This window comes from Peromyscus maniculatus, chromosome 3 (genome assembly GCF_049852395.1).
Source record: "Peromyscus maniculatus bairdii isolate BWxNUB_F1_BW_parent chromosome 3, HU_Pman_BW_mat_3.1, whole genome shotgun sequence".
NCBI lineage: Eukaryota > Metazoa > Chordata > Mammalia > Rodentia > Cricetidae > Peromyscus > Peromyscus maniculatus.
The window spans coordinates 80,294,798-80,313,426 of NC_134854.1; the positions used below are offsets into that span (position 1 = coordinate 80,294,798).

Below are 18,629 nucleotides of genomic sequence, written 5' to 3' on the forward strand. Positions count from 1 at the left end.
GGAAGGTTTTAACTTTAACATGGTAAAATTACATATAACAAAACAATTACTGAGCAAGAATTATAGTTACAATATTAAAGAAGATGTCCTATCTATCTTATATTTGTGAGTTTAAGGTTTTATAGCTAACTTATCTTTTATCATAACTGAGGAAATTATAACTATCTAGTTTTCAACCACATCAAAGACCTGAGAAGGAACATAATGGTACCTGAGAAATGGTAGATGGATGCAAGCAACTTTCGGGAATCTTGCAAGAGTAGACCAAGACAGCTGGCAGCCTGGGCAGTCACCTAATGTTTCTCAGCATTGTTGGTGCATTCAAATTGGCTATAGGTCTAGAGTATCTGACAGACCATTTTCAGAAGCAGGAATTCTGAGAGACCATCTTACCCTGTCTTGGCAGAGTACAGTGGTCGCTTTCCTTGTGTCCCGCTTGTCCAGAAAGGACAGCACTGCATTTGTACTGTCAGCCATCAAGGCAAGGGCAGTTCTTTGACCAGTAGGCCATTTTGTGCCAAAAGACAAACTTCCAAATGGTAATGTCTTAGAAGCCCAACATTCTCTCAGGATCAATTGGTGCAGCCAGGAGCAATTGTGTCTCACGTCAACAGAATTCTAAGTTATTTAAATGCCATATTTTCTAGGTCTATGAAGTGTTTGAAGATTACCTATCTATCTGAAATATATCTATGTATACCTAGAAGACTTAACTAACATGGCTACAAATATGATTATCATAGATGACTAATTATTAATCTATTTTTAATTATCCATTACAATTTTAAATGAGTTACATAAACATAATACCACAAACAAGAATAGAAATATCTATATATATACAGTATAACAAAATCAACTTCAAGTTTGTATCAACAAACTAAAATTTATACCAATGTAAAACATTTTAAACATAAACTAAAATCTATACCAATGTAAAACATTTTAAACAAGTTGTTCTTTAAAAGTAGGTTCATTAATCTACCCTTTTATCTTATCATCTCTATATCCTCCTATATATCTAATCATATCTCCTTTTTCTTTTTTAGAAAGAGATCACATTTATAATCAACCTGTTTTAAATAAAAATATTGGTTTTCTCTGTCCCACACCAGAGGGCTCTTCTGATTTGGGACACAAGAATCTCTTAACCTTTTTTTTTTTAAAGCAATATGTCTGGGTTTAGAGGGGGAGTGAGCCAATTCCACCTCTAAAGCCAGCTTGGTATATTTGGGAATTTGGGCGTAGCATCTCTTACTACTTCCTGCTGGAGGGGGGCGCTGTATCTTATGGGGACGCAAAGGAAATTTTAAGCCTATGGGGTAGTCCTTGAGGCTGTATTGTGTGAACCAGTTGCCTTGAAACTGCTCTGGATGTTGGATCATCTGGGCCATGGTGTCACCGGAGGCCTTTCAGGGGGTCTTGGCTGGTGCAACCTGATGTATCTTAATCTGGAACAAATCCACAGCCTCTGGCTTTCTGTGAAAACAAAAGCAGAACTTCTTTTCCAAAGCAACATATCCTTAAATCCAAATTTTGAAGTCAAGTTACCTTTAAAATATACATATTGGTTTAATTCAACATCTTTTTTGATCAAATGTTTTTTTGCAGTTAAAAATCCCAAAGACAACACAATCCAGATTGTCTGTGTAATATTCATCTTTACGTGGCTTTTTACATTAATTTTTTTGTCTCTTTCAAGCCTACGTATATTTTACACACATTGTAAACGATGTTATCTGAATCAGTCTTTTTGTGAGCCTATTGCTTTAAACTGCATCCTTCTAAGCCTGAAACAGCGCTGTGGCTGCTGGCTCCGCCCACTTCAGCTTCCCAACATGGCAATGGTACGTTTTCCGCCAGCTCTGGGAGTCATCAAGTCTCAGAAATAGTGGGTCTAAGCTTTTATCAAAGCAGTATGTAGCCCAGAAACCTTTTTTTTTTTTTTTTTTTTTTTTTTTAAATACTAGTAAAGACTAAATCTACTACACAGCATAATGTGCCTCTGGTGTCTTAGACCCCTCATTCCCGCCATACTGCCGGTCAAACGCACACGCCAGGAACCCGCCAGTGTTCAAACCCCCGTTTTGCGGCGTCTAGCTGCTCATATGAGACAAGAAGCAGGAACCTGGTTTTGGCTCTGCTTAGAATTGGTTATTAAATATTCTCAGGTTTAAGGTGGAAACTCGAGCCGTTGGGCGCCATTTGTTGCCGGAGGGCTTCTCTCCAGGTTCCCCAAGCCCCGCAGTCCCACAATCCACATATAAAATAATCACTCAGACGCTTATATCACTTATAAACTGTATGGCCGTGGCAGGCTTCTTGCTAACTGTTCTTTTATCTTAAAGTAACGCATTTCTACAAATCTATACCTTGCCATGTGGCTGGGGGCTTCCCAGTGTCTTCACATGCTGCTTCTCCTGGCAGTGGCTGCAGTGTCTCTCCTCCTTCTTCCTGTTTCCCCAATTCTCCTCTCTCTTTGTCCTGCCTATACTTCCTGCCTGGTCACTGGCCATCAGTGTTTTATTTACATAGAGTAATATCCACAGCAGGAGAGAGAGAGGAGGTATGTACATCTCATGGGAATGGAGAGAGAGAGAGAGCAGAAGAGAGAGAGGATGGGGGGTTCCTTTATGTCAGGATGCAGAGTGGCCCCAAAGGGTGGGATTTCAAGGGGCAGGTCAGAATATTAACACATATTATAGGCTACTATAAAAATCACAGCTGGCCAAAATCCAGAGAACCAGTGACCTGGGGAGCTGAGCTTCAGTTGATATATATACAATACAACCTGTATGCCTAAGGTTCTGTGAACATCATAGAGTAGGGCACAGAAAGATTGTAAGAGCCAGAGGACCAGGCCACCAACTGACACGTTTTCCCAATATGACAGGATTGCTATTCCCATGGCATCTCAAAAGTAGGTTGCCCAAACAAGACCTGCATTATGTCTACCCCATTTGACATGCTAGTGCAGCTGGGGGCGGGGAATTCACAAGGTCCCACTCTTAGATGAAGAGCTAAGGGCAATTAATGGTTGTTAAAGAGAGAGACCAAGTTTTCTCCAGGAACGAGTCCTCTTTTAGGTTATTCAGTCTCAAGTGGTCAGCCCTAAATGTGTTCATATGAACAACACTAAGTGCACTCAGTATGTTATATAATAAAAGTGTGTGTATAAATGTAACAATAATAATTGAAGAAGAAGCCTGTTGTGGGATATTTCTACACTGTGTGAAAATGTGTTGCTGTGAGAAAATGTGTTGCTGTGATTGGTGCAATAAAAGCTGAATGGCCAATAGCTAGAAAGAGGTTAGGCAGGACTTCTGGGAACAAAGAGGACACTCGGAAGGAGAAGGGCAAAGTTGCCAGAGAGGAAACAGGAGGTGCATGATAAAAGAGAGATAACACCATGTGATAGAACATAAATTAACATAAATGGGTTGATTTAAGTTGTAAGACCTAGTTGAGACAAGCCTAAGTGTAGCTGGAGTTTTCTCCATTCCTGCCCGGGCCCGCAGGCGCTCAGACCCAATTAAACACACAGAGACTTGTATTACTCATAAACTGTATGGCCGTGGCAGGCTTCTTGCTCTCTAGTTCTTATATCTTAAATTAACCCATTTCTATAAATCTATACCTTGCCACATGGCTCGTGGCTTACCGGTATCTTTACATCTTACTTCTCATGGTGGCAGCGTCTGGCAGCGTCTCCTGACTCAACCTTCCCTTTCCAGAATTCTCCTCTCTCTTTGTCCTGCCTTTACTATACTTTCTGCCTGGCTACTGGCTAATCCAGCATTTTATTTATCAATCAATCAGAGCAATACATTCACAGCATACAGAAAGACATCCCCAGCACCTAAGCTAAAGGCCAAACTTTCATAATTAATAAGAAGTCTCATATCATTATTTGGGGCTGTTGGGAGAAAAGAAGTCCATCTACAGAGGTCATATATTTGTGAGGAAGTGGGAGGGTACAAGAGAATTTGGGGAAGGGAAATGGAGGAGTGGAATTGTAAATATATAGTACTCACACATGAAATTCTTTAAACAATTAAAAAGTTAATTAATGAAAAAAAGATTTGTAAAGAAGGCAAAGTTACCTGTCTAATAATCCTTTGCAGGCTTTGAGTCAGTCCTGTGTGCACACAAAAGTTCCCCAAAGAAACAACTTGTAGTGACCAGAGAGCTAAGAATACCATCATGGCCAAAGCAGAGACTTCTCTACTTCACTGCTACTCACCTATTTAATGTTTCTACCAAAGGTCTTAATTTTTGTCCTTCTTTATTTTGTTACTATAAAACTTAATGCAACTATCACTGTGCTGGAACATGGAACTTGGGGTAACCATGAGGACATTTCCCCCACCCCTACCCCTGGTTTTACCCGCCAGGTGTTAACAGGTGTGGTTTCATGGTGCATGCTCTATCTTAACCAAATAAGTCATGTCCTGAAAGTTGGCAAAGCATTTTAGACTTGCCTCATGAAAAGATCTATCTTTGTAAACTTCTTCCATGACCTGTCGGAGGTGGTTCTGTCCTTTAACTAACTATAGCTATTAAAAAATATTTAATTTCATTCATTATTGTGAGTGTATGTGTGTACATGTGATGTGTTTGTGAGAAGGCACGCACATATGCCATGTGCTCATGTGGAGGTAAAATGAATTGATTTTTCCTGTCTTGGAATTCCAGGGTGGAATTCTCATCCTCGGGCTTTCCCGGCAAATATTTTCACCTGCTGAAGGACCTCTCTGGACCTAAGGACTCTATTTTTCTCGATCTCTGCACTCAGCACCCTGTATCACACTTGTTTAAACTAGATCTCTCTTTAGACTCTATGAGCTGTTTTCTTGTCCGCCTCTATGGATGTATCAGCTTAGGTCTGATACATCTTACAAGTTCAGCCAATGCTTCAGTCATTTCTTGAACTAGGTGGCATCTGAGCCTTGGGGAAAAACAAAAAGACAGTGTCTGCGAGCAAGTGAGAGAGGGCGCGGCTGTCAGCGGCAATTCTCTGTGGTTAAAGGGTCTACTTCAAAGGTACGTTGTGAGATCCAAAGGTGGGGCGTCCTAGCCGAGCCAGACAGAAAGATGTTGGCATAGCCCTACATCAACCTTTGACAGTCCGCTGTCCTTTTCTTACAGTTTAACTGTCCTTTCCATAACGCTGGGGCGGGGTGAGCCTCCCACCTCACCTGTAGAAACCACCGTGAGAATGTCTCAGGAGGGCAGAAACTTCAGGAAGGCCCCAGCGATGGGCTCATCCGCACCCATCTCCCCCAACACGGCGTCCTTTAAAAACCTTCCCAGAACTATCGAGGTGAGACGAGACGGTCTCCTCCCAGAGAGGAGACACCTAGCAGCAGTCTTCGCCCCCTAGCCCGCCGTCTCCGCGTCCCGCAGCGCGCTCTCCAGACCTTGCCGGCTCCGAGCCCGCGAGCGCGCGCCCGTGCGGTGGGTCGGGGGCGCGCGGCGAGGGCGGCCCGGCACGTCCTCGAGCTCCGCCGGCTTGCGGCGCGTCCTTGTGCCGGCGTCGGCCGGTGTCCCCGGAGTCTGCACACCGGTCCCGGGGTGTGGACCGGCCCTGAGGCCGCCGTGCAGCCGGCCTTCGGACGGGCCTCGCGGGAGCCATGAGCCGCAGGCTCGGCGGGGCGGCGGCGCTGCTGCTCGGGCTGCTGGTGGAGGTAGGGCCGCCGGTTGCCCCCGCCTCCTGGAGTGGGGACGCGGGAAGGGCAGTCGCGGAGCTCGCGGATCTGCGGTGCGGGGTGGCGGAGGGGCCTGGGGCGGGGACCCCCCAGCCCTGCCTGCGCCCGGGGTCCCCCCGCTGCTCGGTTGGCTTGGGGAGGGACCTTTGTGCGTGTCCACCCGCGCACCCCGCTGCACAGGGCCTGGGGCGGCGCCACCCGCAGCTGGTAGGAGGGAGAGGGACATTTCTGCTTTGGGGAAATGAAGTGCTGGCCTGTAGAGGCGAGGAGAAAATTCCACGGGGAGCTTGGGTGGGGGGTGGACTGAGGGGAAGCCGCGGGAACTTGGTGGTGGGTGGAAGCACAGCCGGGGTTAGACAGCGACCGCGGGCTGTGGAACCGCGACATCCTGTGACGCCAGACACCCTTCCTGCTCCAGCGGGTTCATTCAAAGGCAAAAATAGTGGACTTGTGGTGTGTAAGATCTGAATTGGGGCTTTGGGGGTTTGTTCACTCTCCCCCGGCTTCACTCTTTTGAAAGAATTTTGTACTAATAAAAGTCAGTGTAAGTGGGTAATGATAACTCCCTGACTGTCGCGGTCTGAGACCTGTAAAACGCCCTTGGTTGGGGATTCAGCAGTGCTGGGAGGACTTTTTGGTTTTCTTGGAGACGCCGGAGGGAAAGTCTTATTTCTTTAGTCAGGAAGGTTACTGGAACAGTTTCTCCTTGCTCCAAGGTCCAAAACGGAGCAAAGATTGCTTGCTTTTCTTCGAAATATCTCCTATCGGGCATTTAATGTTTTTTGAGAAGAAGTGCCACCTCTCACTTTCTTCCCACTTGCTGAGATTTTAAAAATCTTAGAAAGGAACCCCTCTGAGTGGTGATTCAACATTGACTGCTGTGGGAAAGCGAACCAGAGACCACTGTTGACAAAAATAACCATGTGTTTACCTTAACACATCGCTGCCAATTTTTGTAATCCGATTTGTGTGTGTGTGTGTGTGTGTGTGTGTGTGTGTGTGTGTGTGTGTGTGTGTAACAGTGCTTGATAAGATTATCTAGCATTCTCTGGTTTCTGTTTGTGCCACTCCTGTGTCCTTCCTAGCCTTGTGTGTGTCTATCCTAAAAGGCTGCACAGGGTGTGTGTGTGTGTGTGTGTGTGTGTGTGTGTGTGTTCTTTTCTGTCTTCTTGTATTCCAGTGATGTTTATTGAGGAAATAAACAGGAGACGACTGCTTGGCATGCCAACAGTCAAGGGCTTCATAGTCAAGGGTGGAAGTGAAAAAAATCCTCCAAACGGAGTCAACTGTATTAGCTTTTGGGGGAAAGAACCGGAAGTAACTTCAACTCTGATGGATAACCTGTGGTTGTTGCTTGTCATCAGTTTTTATTTTCAACGTTTTCATCACGCCTTATGGAGGTGTTGTCTAGAACTGCAGGGATAGACTTTCCCCCCCCTGCTGATTTAAAGAATAAGAAGGCAGTAAAAAACAAGGTCTCAGCACTCAGCCAAGTTTTATTGCGAGCAGAAACACATGTGGGGTGGGGTAAGGAAGAGATCGAGGGGAGAGGGAGGGAGGGAGGGAGAGAGACAGAGAGGAAGGAAGGTAGGAAGGAAGGCATGAACACAGGGGATGAACACAGAGAATCTCCCAGTGGAGAGGGGAACCAGACCTGGAAATCAGAGTTTGCCCTGCAGAGCTAAAACTTTGATGTTTGGGGATGGGTTGATTTCCCTTTTTTTCTCTTAATTGGCTGGTTTGGGCTAGTGCAGGAGATTGGGTAACCCAGACAAAGAAAGGGAAGCTGATTGGTTCCTACTGGGGGAGCCCCCACCCCCACCCCCCTCTTGTGGGAGATTTGAAAGCCCACTGAATACTTTCTGGATGGAAAAAGCCCACACTAGTCTTGGTGAGGAAGAAGGAGCAGGAAGTCGGTTGTCACAAATATTCAAGTGAAAAGTGTATTAATCCACCTAGAACCTCCTTTCCCTGTCTGTCTGTCTGTCTGCTGGGGAATCTGTCTAACGCCTAATCCTTTAGTGTAGAAGGTTTTGTTCTATCCAGTAAGCTGTTTTTTTGCATAGGAACTTCTTTCAAGTGCTGAGAATGGAACCCAGGACCTCAGGACCCCGAACATAGTTGTCTGCCTTCAAGTTGCATTCCTATTCATTTATTTTATTTATTTTTCTTAGCTGCTGGAGATTGAACCTTGGGCTCCTTTACACATGTTAGACAGGTACTCTATCCAGCCATAGTCCCCCTGTTTGTTTTTTAAGACAGGGTTGTCCTACGCAGCCCAGGCCTCAGCTCCCCCAAGTGCTGTCATTACAGGGATGGGTCACCAGGTCTGGATGGAAGTTTTTATTTTAATAGGGAATTTAAAACTTCTTTGAAGAGTTGAAAAGACCCCAAAGGCAGAGCTCTTTTGCTTTCACAAGGTGCATTATCTGGGTGCTGTTAGCATTTGTTTTCTACATAACTCACTTATACATGATGGTGATCCTCAGTGTCTGATTTCTGGTAGGGAGGTGAGCCTGCAAGGGATTACGATTTCTTAACAATTTTTCACATGCCAGTTTAATGTGAGATTTTAGTCTGAGCTTTTCCATCTTAAACTGTCTGCTTTGACTATTTTATTTGCATACTTTAGATGCTTTTGCTGTCCTTAACGGTGCAGTTATCGTTATAGAGTGTATGAGGAGGCAGAGGGTCCCTTCTGAGGACATTAGGAAAGGCATTTGATGGCTCCAGTTTCTGACTGTTGACTGACCCTCAGGATACTTGTTTTGGTTTCTGTGTGCTGCTTGGGATAGTTTCAATGTGTACATTTGTTTTGTAGTTGGCTTTGAACGTGTTTTGTGGCAGTGGACATCTCATTTCTGCCCTCTGGCAACCTTTCGTCAATGAATGCTGTCAAAATTAGTTTTTTTTTTTTTTTTTGGTTTTTCGAGACAGGGTTTCTCTGCGTAGCTTTGCGCCTTTCCTGGAGCTCACTTGGTAGCCCAGGCTGGCCTCGAACTCACAGAAATCCGCCTGGCTCTGCCTCCCGAGTGCTGGGATAAAAGGCGTGCGTCACCACCGCCCGGCCAAAATTAGTTTTATTAGTGAGATATCCTTGAATAGAGAGAGAATCTTAACAATTTGGAGAGGGCTTTCCCATCCCACCCTGATATCCTTTTATAGAAGTTTGCTTGGATGGAGAAATTTGTATTTTTGTTTAGTGAGTGTTCACAGAATAACTTACTCTATCGCCAAGCCCTGCTCTGAGTACTTTACTAATGCTAATTCATGATTCATCCTGGCAATTATCCTCATGCCCGTGGTTATTTCAAGTGGGAGCTATTGTATAAATGGTCCCAGGTTTCACTGCTGTTAAATAAAAGGGTTTGAAATACAAATTCAGGTACTTGGTTCTTTTGTTCCCCCACCATGATGTTCTTCTCCAAAGTCTGTTTACATGGGAACATGGACCAAATATATGCCTTGCATTGTCCCAGAGAGATTTGCAGAGGTGTGCATTCCAACATGCAGGCAAACCACCAAAACTCCTCCAGAAACTTAAGTCAGTTCTCCTTAGAGGGATAATCTAATTTAGATGTGACATTTCAGAGAGGGAAGTTGGATGTGTACTGGATAACAGATATCAGCATGAACATCCCAGGAATCCTGGCCATTCAACCGGACTCCTACCTAGGTCAGGATTTAAGCAGGAAGAGGCAGCTGACAACATCTTCCTACCCCATGGAGGCATATTGAAGCTCATTTCCTGGAACCATCATTCTCCCCAATTTAGTTTCCTGTGAATTATATGATCAGCTAGTGGGAGTCCCTGTCTTATACTCCTCACATCTTTCTGTCATAGTCTACCATCTGGTTAAATACAAGGTTAAGTGCAGGTCAGAAATGTAGCATACTCTGCAGGTTGGTCAAAGACTGGTTCCCACAAGTGGGAGACACTAAAAGCCCCTTGTGAGTCCTCAGATTCTAAGGTTTGTTGCTTCAGTTTTGCTGGCTCGCTCACAAGAGCTCCTTGTAGGATAAGAGAACAGGGATCCAGCTCCTGTCAGTGCTGGTAGGATTATTCCTAGTAGCCTTCACTGGATCACAGTAAATTGCAAGAACACACTAAAAAGCTGGTTGCACCTTGTTTGAAACAGGAGTAATTAGACCCCAAGTGTGGAGGCTTTCCTGGGACTTTTCCTCATAATACATTGTTTCATAGCACTGTACTTGTTTTTTTTTTTTTTAATTTTTAAAAAATTTTTTATTCTTTGTAGACCCTGCCATCCAGCTCCCAAATAAACACACGTGGAGGCTTATTATTACTTATAAATACTGGGCCTTAGTTTGGCTTGTTGGTAGCCAGCTTTTCTTAGTCATCCCATCTACCTTTTGCCTCTGGGCTTCTTCCTTTTCTTACTTCTGTATGTCTTACTTTCACTCTTACTCCATGACCGACTGTGTGTCTGGGTGGCTGTCCCTTAGCATCCTCCTTTCCTTCTTTGCTTTCTCCTTGATTTTCTTCCAGATTTCACCTCCCATTTATTCTCTCTGTCTGCCAGCCCCACCTATCCTTTCCTGCCAAGCTGTTGGCCATTCAGCTCTTTATTAGACCAGTCAGGTGTTTTAGACAGGCAAAGTAATACAGCTTCACAGAGTTAAACAAATGCAACATAAAAGAATGAAACATCTTTGCATCATTAAACAAATGTTTCACAGCATAAATGAATGTAACACATCTTCAAACAATATTCCATAGCATTTCACCCTTTTTGTCTACATAAAAATGAAAGGTTATAACTTTAACATAGTAAAACTACATACAACAAAAACAATTACCAAGTAAGAATTACATTTACAATATTTAGTTCATTTGTATTTAGCAAGTTCAGAGAAAACACTCCATTATCTATCCTATCCTAGTGATTCCAAAGTTTTATATCTAATTTACTTCCTATCATAACTAAATGAAAACTGAAACTCTATTTAGTCTTTAACCCCATCAAAGACCTGAGAAGGAATTAATATTACCTAACAACAGAGACATCTGCCTGGACAGTTACTCTACAATGTTGAGGTATCCATCTTCAGCCTACAGGCCTAGAGTATCTGGCAGACTTTTCAATGAAGCAGGAAATTTGAAGGACTGTCCTGCCTTGTATTGGCAAAGTTCATCACTTGCTTTCCTCTGTGTCCTACAGAGTGTCTGGCAGACTCTTCTGTGAAGCAGGAATCTTGAAAGACTGTCCTGCCTTGTTTTGGCAAAGTTCAGTAGTCACTTTCCTGTGAGTCGTGTATGTCCAGTCTACACAGGACACAGCCAAGCAGTCAAGGCAAAAGCAGTTTCTTGCCCAAATGGCTAATCTTGCCACAATGAAAGCAAACTCCTGTGGAGTTTCTTTGATGCCCATCATCCTTTTATGAAGTAAATTGGTACTGCCAGGAGCAGATGTGTCTGAAATTAATAGTTGTATTTTTATCCTATATTCCCCTAAATTATAACAAACATCCATAACCCACCAAATAACCAAAAGCCTCCCACAACCCAACTCTTGAGAATGTGGACATCATTTTCTCTAAACTACTTCCTATTGTCTGTGGGTGAAGACATCTCTAGGGGTCTCTGAGAAAATTTGAGATAATGGCCAAGTCCTGAGAAGACCGGCTATAACCTTTATTGATAGATATCACCTGTCAAGTTTCAGGAGGTCTTCCCTGATCAAACCTGATCCATATTAACCTGGAATGAATCCATAACCTCTTGTTTCCTGTGGGGGTGGGGGGGAAACCAAAACCTCTTCCCCAAAGCATTTTTGATTTCCATTTGAAAAACACATTTTTTTTTTTTTAACTTCTTTTTAAAAGTTAAGATAGCCCTAAGGTATCTAGGCTGGTTTAATTTTGCAGTCCTGTTCACAAGCCCATGCCTACCAGCAGTTGTTTGCTCATCAGCATTCAAAAAATTCAAGATCAGCACAATACTATATAGGATCCAGAATCCCTGTGTGTCTTATTCTTTATTATTATTATTATTATTATTATTTTACTTCTCTTTTTAAAGACTTTATTATTTTTAAACTCTTTCTTCCTATGACTGCCTATTCTTTCTTTCTTAAGCTAGGCACATTGTAAAACACACTGGAACCTGTCTAGAGGGTTCTTTCCGCCTGGATCTGTATTTACTGTGTATCTCTTAATCTTTTTTTTTTTTTTTTTTTTTGACCCTGCAAGAAAACTTTAAACTGCTGAACTACAGCTGGGTCCTCTGAGCAGCTCTGTCAGCTGGCTTTGCTCCCTTCTCAGTTTGTGAACCAAGTTTAAATCTTTTTTTTTTTTTTATTAAGAAATTTTTTTCATTCATTTTACACACCAATCAAAGATTACCCTCTTCCCTCCTCCTGCCCCCTCAGCCTCCCGCTCCCAACCAACCTTTCATTCCCCTCCACAAGAAGGCAAGGCCTCCCATGGGGAGGCACATCCAGTAGAGGCAAATCCAAGTTCCTTCCCCTGCTTCAAGGCTGTGCAACGAGTCCCACCACAGGTAGTAGGCTCCAAAAAGCCAGCTCATGCACCAGGGATGGATTTTGATCTTACTGCCAGGGGCCCCCCAAAGCAGATCAAGCTACACAATTGTCCCACCATGCAGAGGGCCTAGTCCAGTCCCATGCGTGCTTCACAGCCATTGATCCAACTTTCATGAGTTCCCATTAGCTTGGTTTGATCATCTCTGCAGGTTTCCCCATCATCATCTCGATTCACTTGCTCATAGAATATCTCTTCTCTCTCTTTGACTGAACTCCTAGAGCTGTGCCTGGTATTTGCAAAGCCTAAATCTTGAGGCTGGGTCAGAGATGCACTTGACCAGGAAACTGCATTCAATCCCCCATCTATGGAATGCCAGTGCCCTGCACTATGGCAGATGTTTTTACTCAGTTTTTTTTTTTTTTGTTTTTATTTAGCATGAACAAGGCTGTTTCTGTATGGCAGAACTTCTTAAAGGAGTCATATCCTTTTTTTTCCCCCTAAGCTTTCTCAGGCCCTATGGAAATTTGACCCTCATGTTGAACACCAAAATGTAGTTGGTTGGTTTCTACTCTTTGCTTTTGTGGGGGGCCCACCACACAGCTCCCAAATAAATACACATGGAGACTTACTAATACTTATTAATGCCCAGGCTTTGCTTGGCTTGTTACTAGCCAGCTTTTCTTAACTTATCCCATCTACCTTTTGCCTCTAGGCTTTTACCTTTCTCTATTTCTGTATATCATTTCTTTCTTATTCTGTGTCTGGCCCCATCTTTTCTCCCTCCTTCTTCTCTTGCTCCTAGATCCTCCCCCAGATTTCTCCTCTCATTTATCCTCTCTGCCTGCCAGCCCTGCCTGTCTCTCTCTCCTGCCAAGCTATTGGACATTCAGCTCTTTACTAGACCAATCAGGTGTTTCAGACAGGCAAAGTAACACAAATGCAACATAAACGAATGCAACACATCTTTGCATCATTAAACAAATGTTCCAGAGCATAAATAAATGTAACACACCTTAAAATAATATTCTACAAGACAGCAGTCTCTTTCTAGGAGTTAACTTGGTGACCCTTTTGAAATATATTTAGTGTTTGTTAGAAGGGCTCCATTTTTCCTGAAACGTATACTTTAAAATTTTACTTATGTATATATTAATTTTTACAAATATCTTGGCTGTGCTGGGCATGCCTTTGTGCATGCCAGAAAAGTGCTATATCTCTGAGTTAATTCCCACTCCCCTCAAATATTATTTAATATGAGTCACCAGTGCAAGTCTGTAAGTTCATCTGCATTTGTTCACAGGGGCATGAACCCATTTTATGGGCGGGGTCAGCCTCAGACTCTTCCTGATCTGTCCCTGGCACCAAAGCTGTGCATTAAATGATGCTGCCTTTTGCTTCAAGGCTGTTCTCCAAAAGAACAGCTGTTCTTGGCTGGGAAGTAAGGGTGGTTATCCCTGGGCGAGAGAGGATGAGGAAGTGAATGTTGCCTTTTGAAATTAGGAAAATAAGGGGGTTAGTGAGTGTTTTTTCTGTAGTTCTATGATTATTGATAGTCGGGAATCTCAAAATTAGAACTTTACTATTTCAGAGTGAGGGATTTTTGTTGTTTGTCAAAAGTTTCGTGCCCTGGCATTCCAACCTGTGAGTTTTCAGAAATAAACCTTTCAAGTGTCTTACTTCAAAGAATATTTAAAATCCGAGCAACAATTCAGTTTGGGTGGAAAAGGGTTCAGGCTTATCCCTGGAAGCTCCGGGGAGGGCTGGGTGGCTACAGGCGAGAGAGGAAGGGCAAAGACAGGCGAGCCAATGGCACCTTACCGCAGAGGCATTGCTCTGACGTGGGGAAGGGCTGTGGCCAGATGTCCAGGGAGTCGGGAGCATTGTCCAGAGCTGGGGCTCTACTTGGCCTAACTGGGAATGGACGTGACGGTGACATACACAGCAAGGATAGGGTTATAGTCATGGCTGGCCGCTTCATTAGGTACACGGTGCATGTTATTCCTAGCACTTACTCTTACTGTATTCTCTTTGTGAAGCGTCTTAATGTCTCCTCGGCATAGCTGTCTTGACCACCCACATAACTTCCTTCCCAGTCGCCCTCCTGACTGTCTCTGTCTTCCCTGTTAATCCCCTTCCTGCCGGCTACATATCAGCTTCAAAATGCGATGGAATTTATCTTCCGCTATGTAAGTAGTTTAGAGACAAATGTTTTAGTACTGTTTATTAACTGAAATATCCTCGGAGACTGGGGATGTAGGTCAGTGGTAGAGTGTTAGTGTCGTGTATGCACAGGCTGGAGGTCCAGTCTCAGTGCCACCAACTATATACATATCTGTAGTGCTTGCCAATAATAGAAACTTAGTAAATATCTGAATGTGCAAATAGATAAATGGGTAAGTAATGACATGGCAGGAGCTGGGCAGGGCTGTGGTAGGAGGAAGGTAAGTGATAGGCTCTGAAGAGGGGGTGGGTGCCTGTGCAATGTGTGTGAAATTCTGAAGCATTTGTTGAACTTGTAAGATACATCAGTTCATACTGAGGGCCACCCGTCCTCACCCTAGTTATTTGTTCTAGTCACCAATCCCATCCCCATCCCCCTTTCAACCTCCTTAGTTTTTGTTTTTCTTTGGTTTGGCTTGGTTTTTTTCAAGACAGAGTTTCTCTATGTAGCCCTGGCTGCCCTGGAGCTTGCTCTGTAGACCAGGCTGGCCTTGAACTCACAGAGATCCACCTGCCTCTGACTCCTCAGTGCTGGGATTTAAAGGTGTGAGCCACCACTGCCCGGTGTTACTCTTTATTTAAATATAATTCTCCTTATGTACCTGTTAGACCATTGCAGAACTTTACTGCCAAATTCTTTTTGTCTTGTCTTTAACTACAATGTTGTATTTGCATCATACAAGATCCGTAAGGTTACCTTGCTGTTCATTTCTTTTGCTCTTCTGGGACCCTGTGGTCAGTTGATTATAGAGCTAAGTACTAGTGAGAAGTGGGCTCTTTCAGAAAAAAATAAAAGGTTCACTGGTGTGTACATCTTGTCCTGAAGCCTTTGGTTCCTAATTCTTCTCCATGAATAATGACACTGTTCTGTAAGTGTGACGTGACTGACATTGTCATAGCATGGTTTCCCCTTCTTGTCCTTATGTTATTAAGATTGTGTTAGTTTGTGATCTTGCCTTGCGCCTCAACTTCTGAAACAAAGAAGGCCCACACCGAGTTGTGGTGCAACTGCACTCATTTCACCACGTGTTACTGAATACAGTGGTCGTGGAGCTGTGTGTTACATTAAAAATATAAATTGGTTCTGTTTCAAAATTATTTATCTTTTTAGACCGATCAAAATCTAGCTGTGTAAAATCTAGCTGTGCAATATAGTTTTTAATCTATTATTATTATTATTTTGTATCATTGACGGCTTTGGTTAATATACTATTAGTGTTATCCACCTGACTAATAAAAATATTGAGCAGAGTAGGGTCTGAGATATTTGCAATTTTTACGTGGAGGACAGAATAGCCTAAATTGTATTAAGTCAGACTTCAAGTTTAGTACAGCTCTCAACTACTGCTCTAACACCTGTCTGCATGCCATCCTCCTCCTCACCATAATGGACTAAACTTCTGAAGCTGTAAGCAACCCCCCAATTAAAAACTTTCTTTATGAGAGAGATGCCTTGGTCATGGTGTCTCTTCACAGCATAGAGCAGTGACTCAGACAGAGACCCAATATTAAACTTTTCTATTCACATGGAAAGAAGAACGGGGAACCAGAACCATCCAGAAAGGCAATCTCATCAAAACTCAGTCTCATGATCTCATGAATACCTATTTTGACTCTTTTGTTGATGATGAAACATATAAAACAGCAAGTGACCAAGACAGTGGCCAGCTAGGGGGTAAGAGTCACCCCTACTCTCAAGTTAATTGACAGCCAGCATGTCACCTGAACAACTGATGCTTTCTGCTTGACCCTACCCTGGCATCCCAGACCGAGAGATGGCTACTTTGTCTTATTGGTTTACCCAGGTCAGAAAGTAAGAGCCAGGGATGACAGTCCTTTTCATCATCATAGAAAAATGAAACCTGGTGTCTTAATCTGAACTGACATACTCTAACTCCAAGCAAGGACTTTATTGTTTTTATTTATTCTTCATCAACTTCATACATGTATACAATGTATTTTAATCAATTCTCCCCCATTACCTCTGACACCCCTCCCACTCTTTTTGAACCGCTTCTTCCCAGTAAGCCCCCTTCTACTTGCATGTTGCTTTGGTTTTTTTGTGTTTTTATTGCATTTTGTCACCCACTGATTTTAATTAGGGCCATTTGCATGAGCACGGATGTGGAGTTATTTTTTTGGGCATGGACAACTGACCAGAAGCACAACTTTTAAATAAAGAATTAACTAGAGCTCTTTCCTGTAGGTAGACAGCTGATCTTGGTAGGGACCAGAACGTAGCAACCTTGCTTGGGAATTGCTGTAATAGTCATCATCTCATTTAAAAAAATATTTTAAAAAATTATTTGCATATAGGGGGATCACATGAAAACAGTAGATCCCCTGGAGCTGGAGTTAAAAGCAACTGTAATCCACCCAAGTGGATGCTAGCCAAACTCTGGTACATTACAAGAACATTATGCTCTTAACAGAGCCATCTCTTTGGCTCCTATTCAGAGTCTCTTAATCTAACCTGTGGAACCAGTTAAATTCCACATGGGGATTTTCCAAAGAGCTCTGTCAGTGTCAAGGCAATTCTCTTTTACAGATGAATCAACTGAGTCAGCGAGAGGAGAGTTTAATCTCTATTTTATACAAAGATTCCCAGCTATTCCATGAAGAGCCAAGAGCGTGTGTCATACAGTCACAATGCCATCCAAACATGAGACTTAACTACTACCCAGATATCTCCCGTGCTCCAATCAAGTAACTAATCAATTTCAAATCTCATTTATAAAATAACATCTCTGTGTTGTAGTCTGGGGACACAGTTTTCTTGTAAAAGAAAATCTTTTAAGTGCACAGCTCTGCTTCTGTGGATTTGTGTGTGCAAGTATGTGAATTCTCATTACCTCCTTGTCTTCCCTAAACCCTGACCACTTAACCCCAACAAGCAGTCACCTCTTCTGTTCACCAAGTACCAGGGTTTTGTGGGAGGCTCCTTCTCAAGATGCTTCATAGTTTCTGAATGCCAAGAACTAATCAGCAGGCAGAGTGAGAGGAAGAGTGGGGAGGGGGGGGGGAGAGAGAGCCTTGGCCTGTCTCAAAGCCCACCCTCCCAGTGACACACTTTCTCCAACAGGGCCACACCTCCTTCTTATCCTTTCAAACAGTTCTACTCCCTGGAGACTCAGCATTCAAATATATGAGCTTATGGGGCCATTCTCATTCAAACCACCACAGTCTCTGTGCCCTAGGGCGTTTTCCTAAAGCCCCTGTAGACCTCCTCTAAATAAAATCCTGCAGCCTTGGTTCTTCTTTGTTGCTCTCAAGATCAACTAAAACACTTTCACTTCCTCCCTTCTTTTCTTTTCTTTTTCTTTTTTAATTCTCTTTCCCTCCTATTCTCTTTCTTCCCGTCTTTCCTTTTCCTCTGGAACCCCTTTCCTTGACATAGAGGTTATCAACACTTTTTATATTCCCCTAAGAATTTTCCAAAATTTGTATTACTTTCATATCATTTTTAAAAACTTTTATTTATTCTTTGTGGATTTCACATCATGCATTCTGATCTAACTTATCTCCTCACCCCCTTGCATCCACCCTCTGCCTTTGCGAACCCCCCCGCCCCCCCCCCAAACCAAATTTGAAAGCAAAACCAAAAATCAAAAGAGGGAGGGAGGGAGGGGGAGGGAGAGGGTAGGGGAGAGGGAGAGAGGAATCTTGTTGTGGAAGCTGTAGTGTGGCCCGTTGAGTCACACAATTTACCCTTAGTCCATTTGTCTTTACTTGCAAGTGTTTCTTGCCATGAGTCATTGGTCTGGCTGGAGATGAATATGCAACCTTTTATTATCGTTTTTAAAGAATTGTAATGGATTTGATTTCTCATGTATTATAAAAATATGAAGTAAAATTATAGCATTAATCATCAAATGTACTTAGTAGAATCTAACTACCATTCGTAATTTGATACTGATTATTATTCCTTTGAAAATACCTAAAGACCTTTTATAACAGTTGAAAATTTTCTCAAATCTTTGAGCTTCTACTTTTCCTAAAGAATTTTATTGTGACAAATATGTATTTATGCTTGAAAATCTTAGCAACTGTGAAACATACATATTATATGACCATTCATTTATCTCTCTGGATGTTTAGTTAGGGTTTCTATTATTGTAATAAAGACTGCAGTCACAAGCAACTTGTGGGGAGAGGGGTTTATTTCATTTACATTTCCATCACTTAGGAAAGTCA

The 18,629-nt window shown here is 42.9% G+C and overlaps 1 protein-coding gene across 1 annotated transcript in view; it reads left to right on the forward strand.

Moving 5' to 3' along the window:
* Positions 1–5,446: 5,446 nt before the first annotated feature.
* Vopp1 (VOPP1 WW domain binding protein) overlaps positions 5,447–18,629 on the forward strand; it is an 86,182-nt gene continuing 72,999 nt past the window's right edge. The window contains exon 1 of the mRNA XM_042273410.2: positions 5,447–5,687. Coding sequence (XP_042129344.1) covers positions 5,634–5,687 — 54 coding nt within the window. The 5' untranslated portion in view covers positions 5,447–5,633. The remainder of the gene's footprint in view (positions 5,688–18,629) is intronic.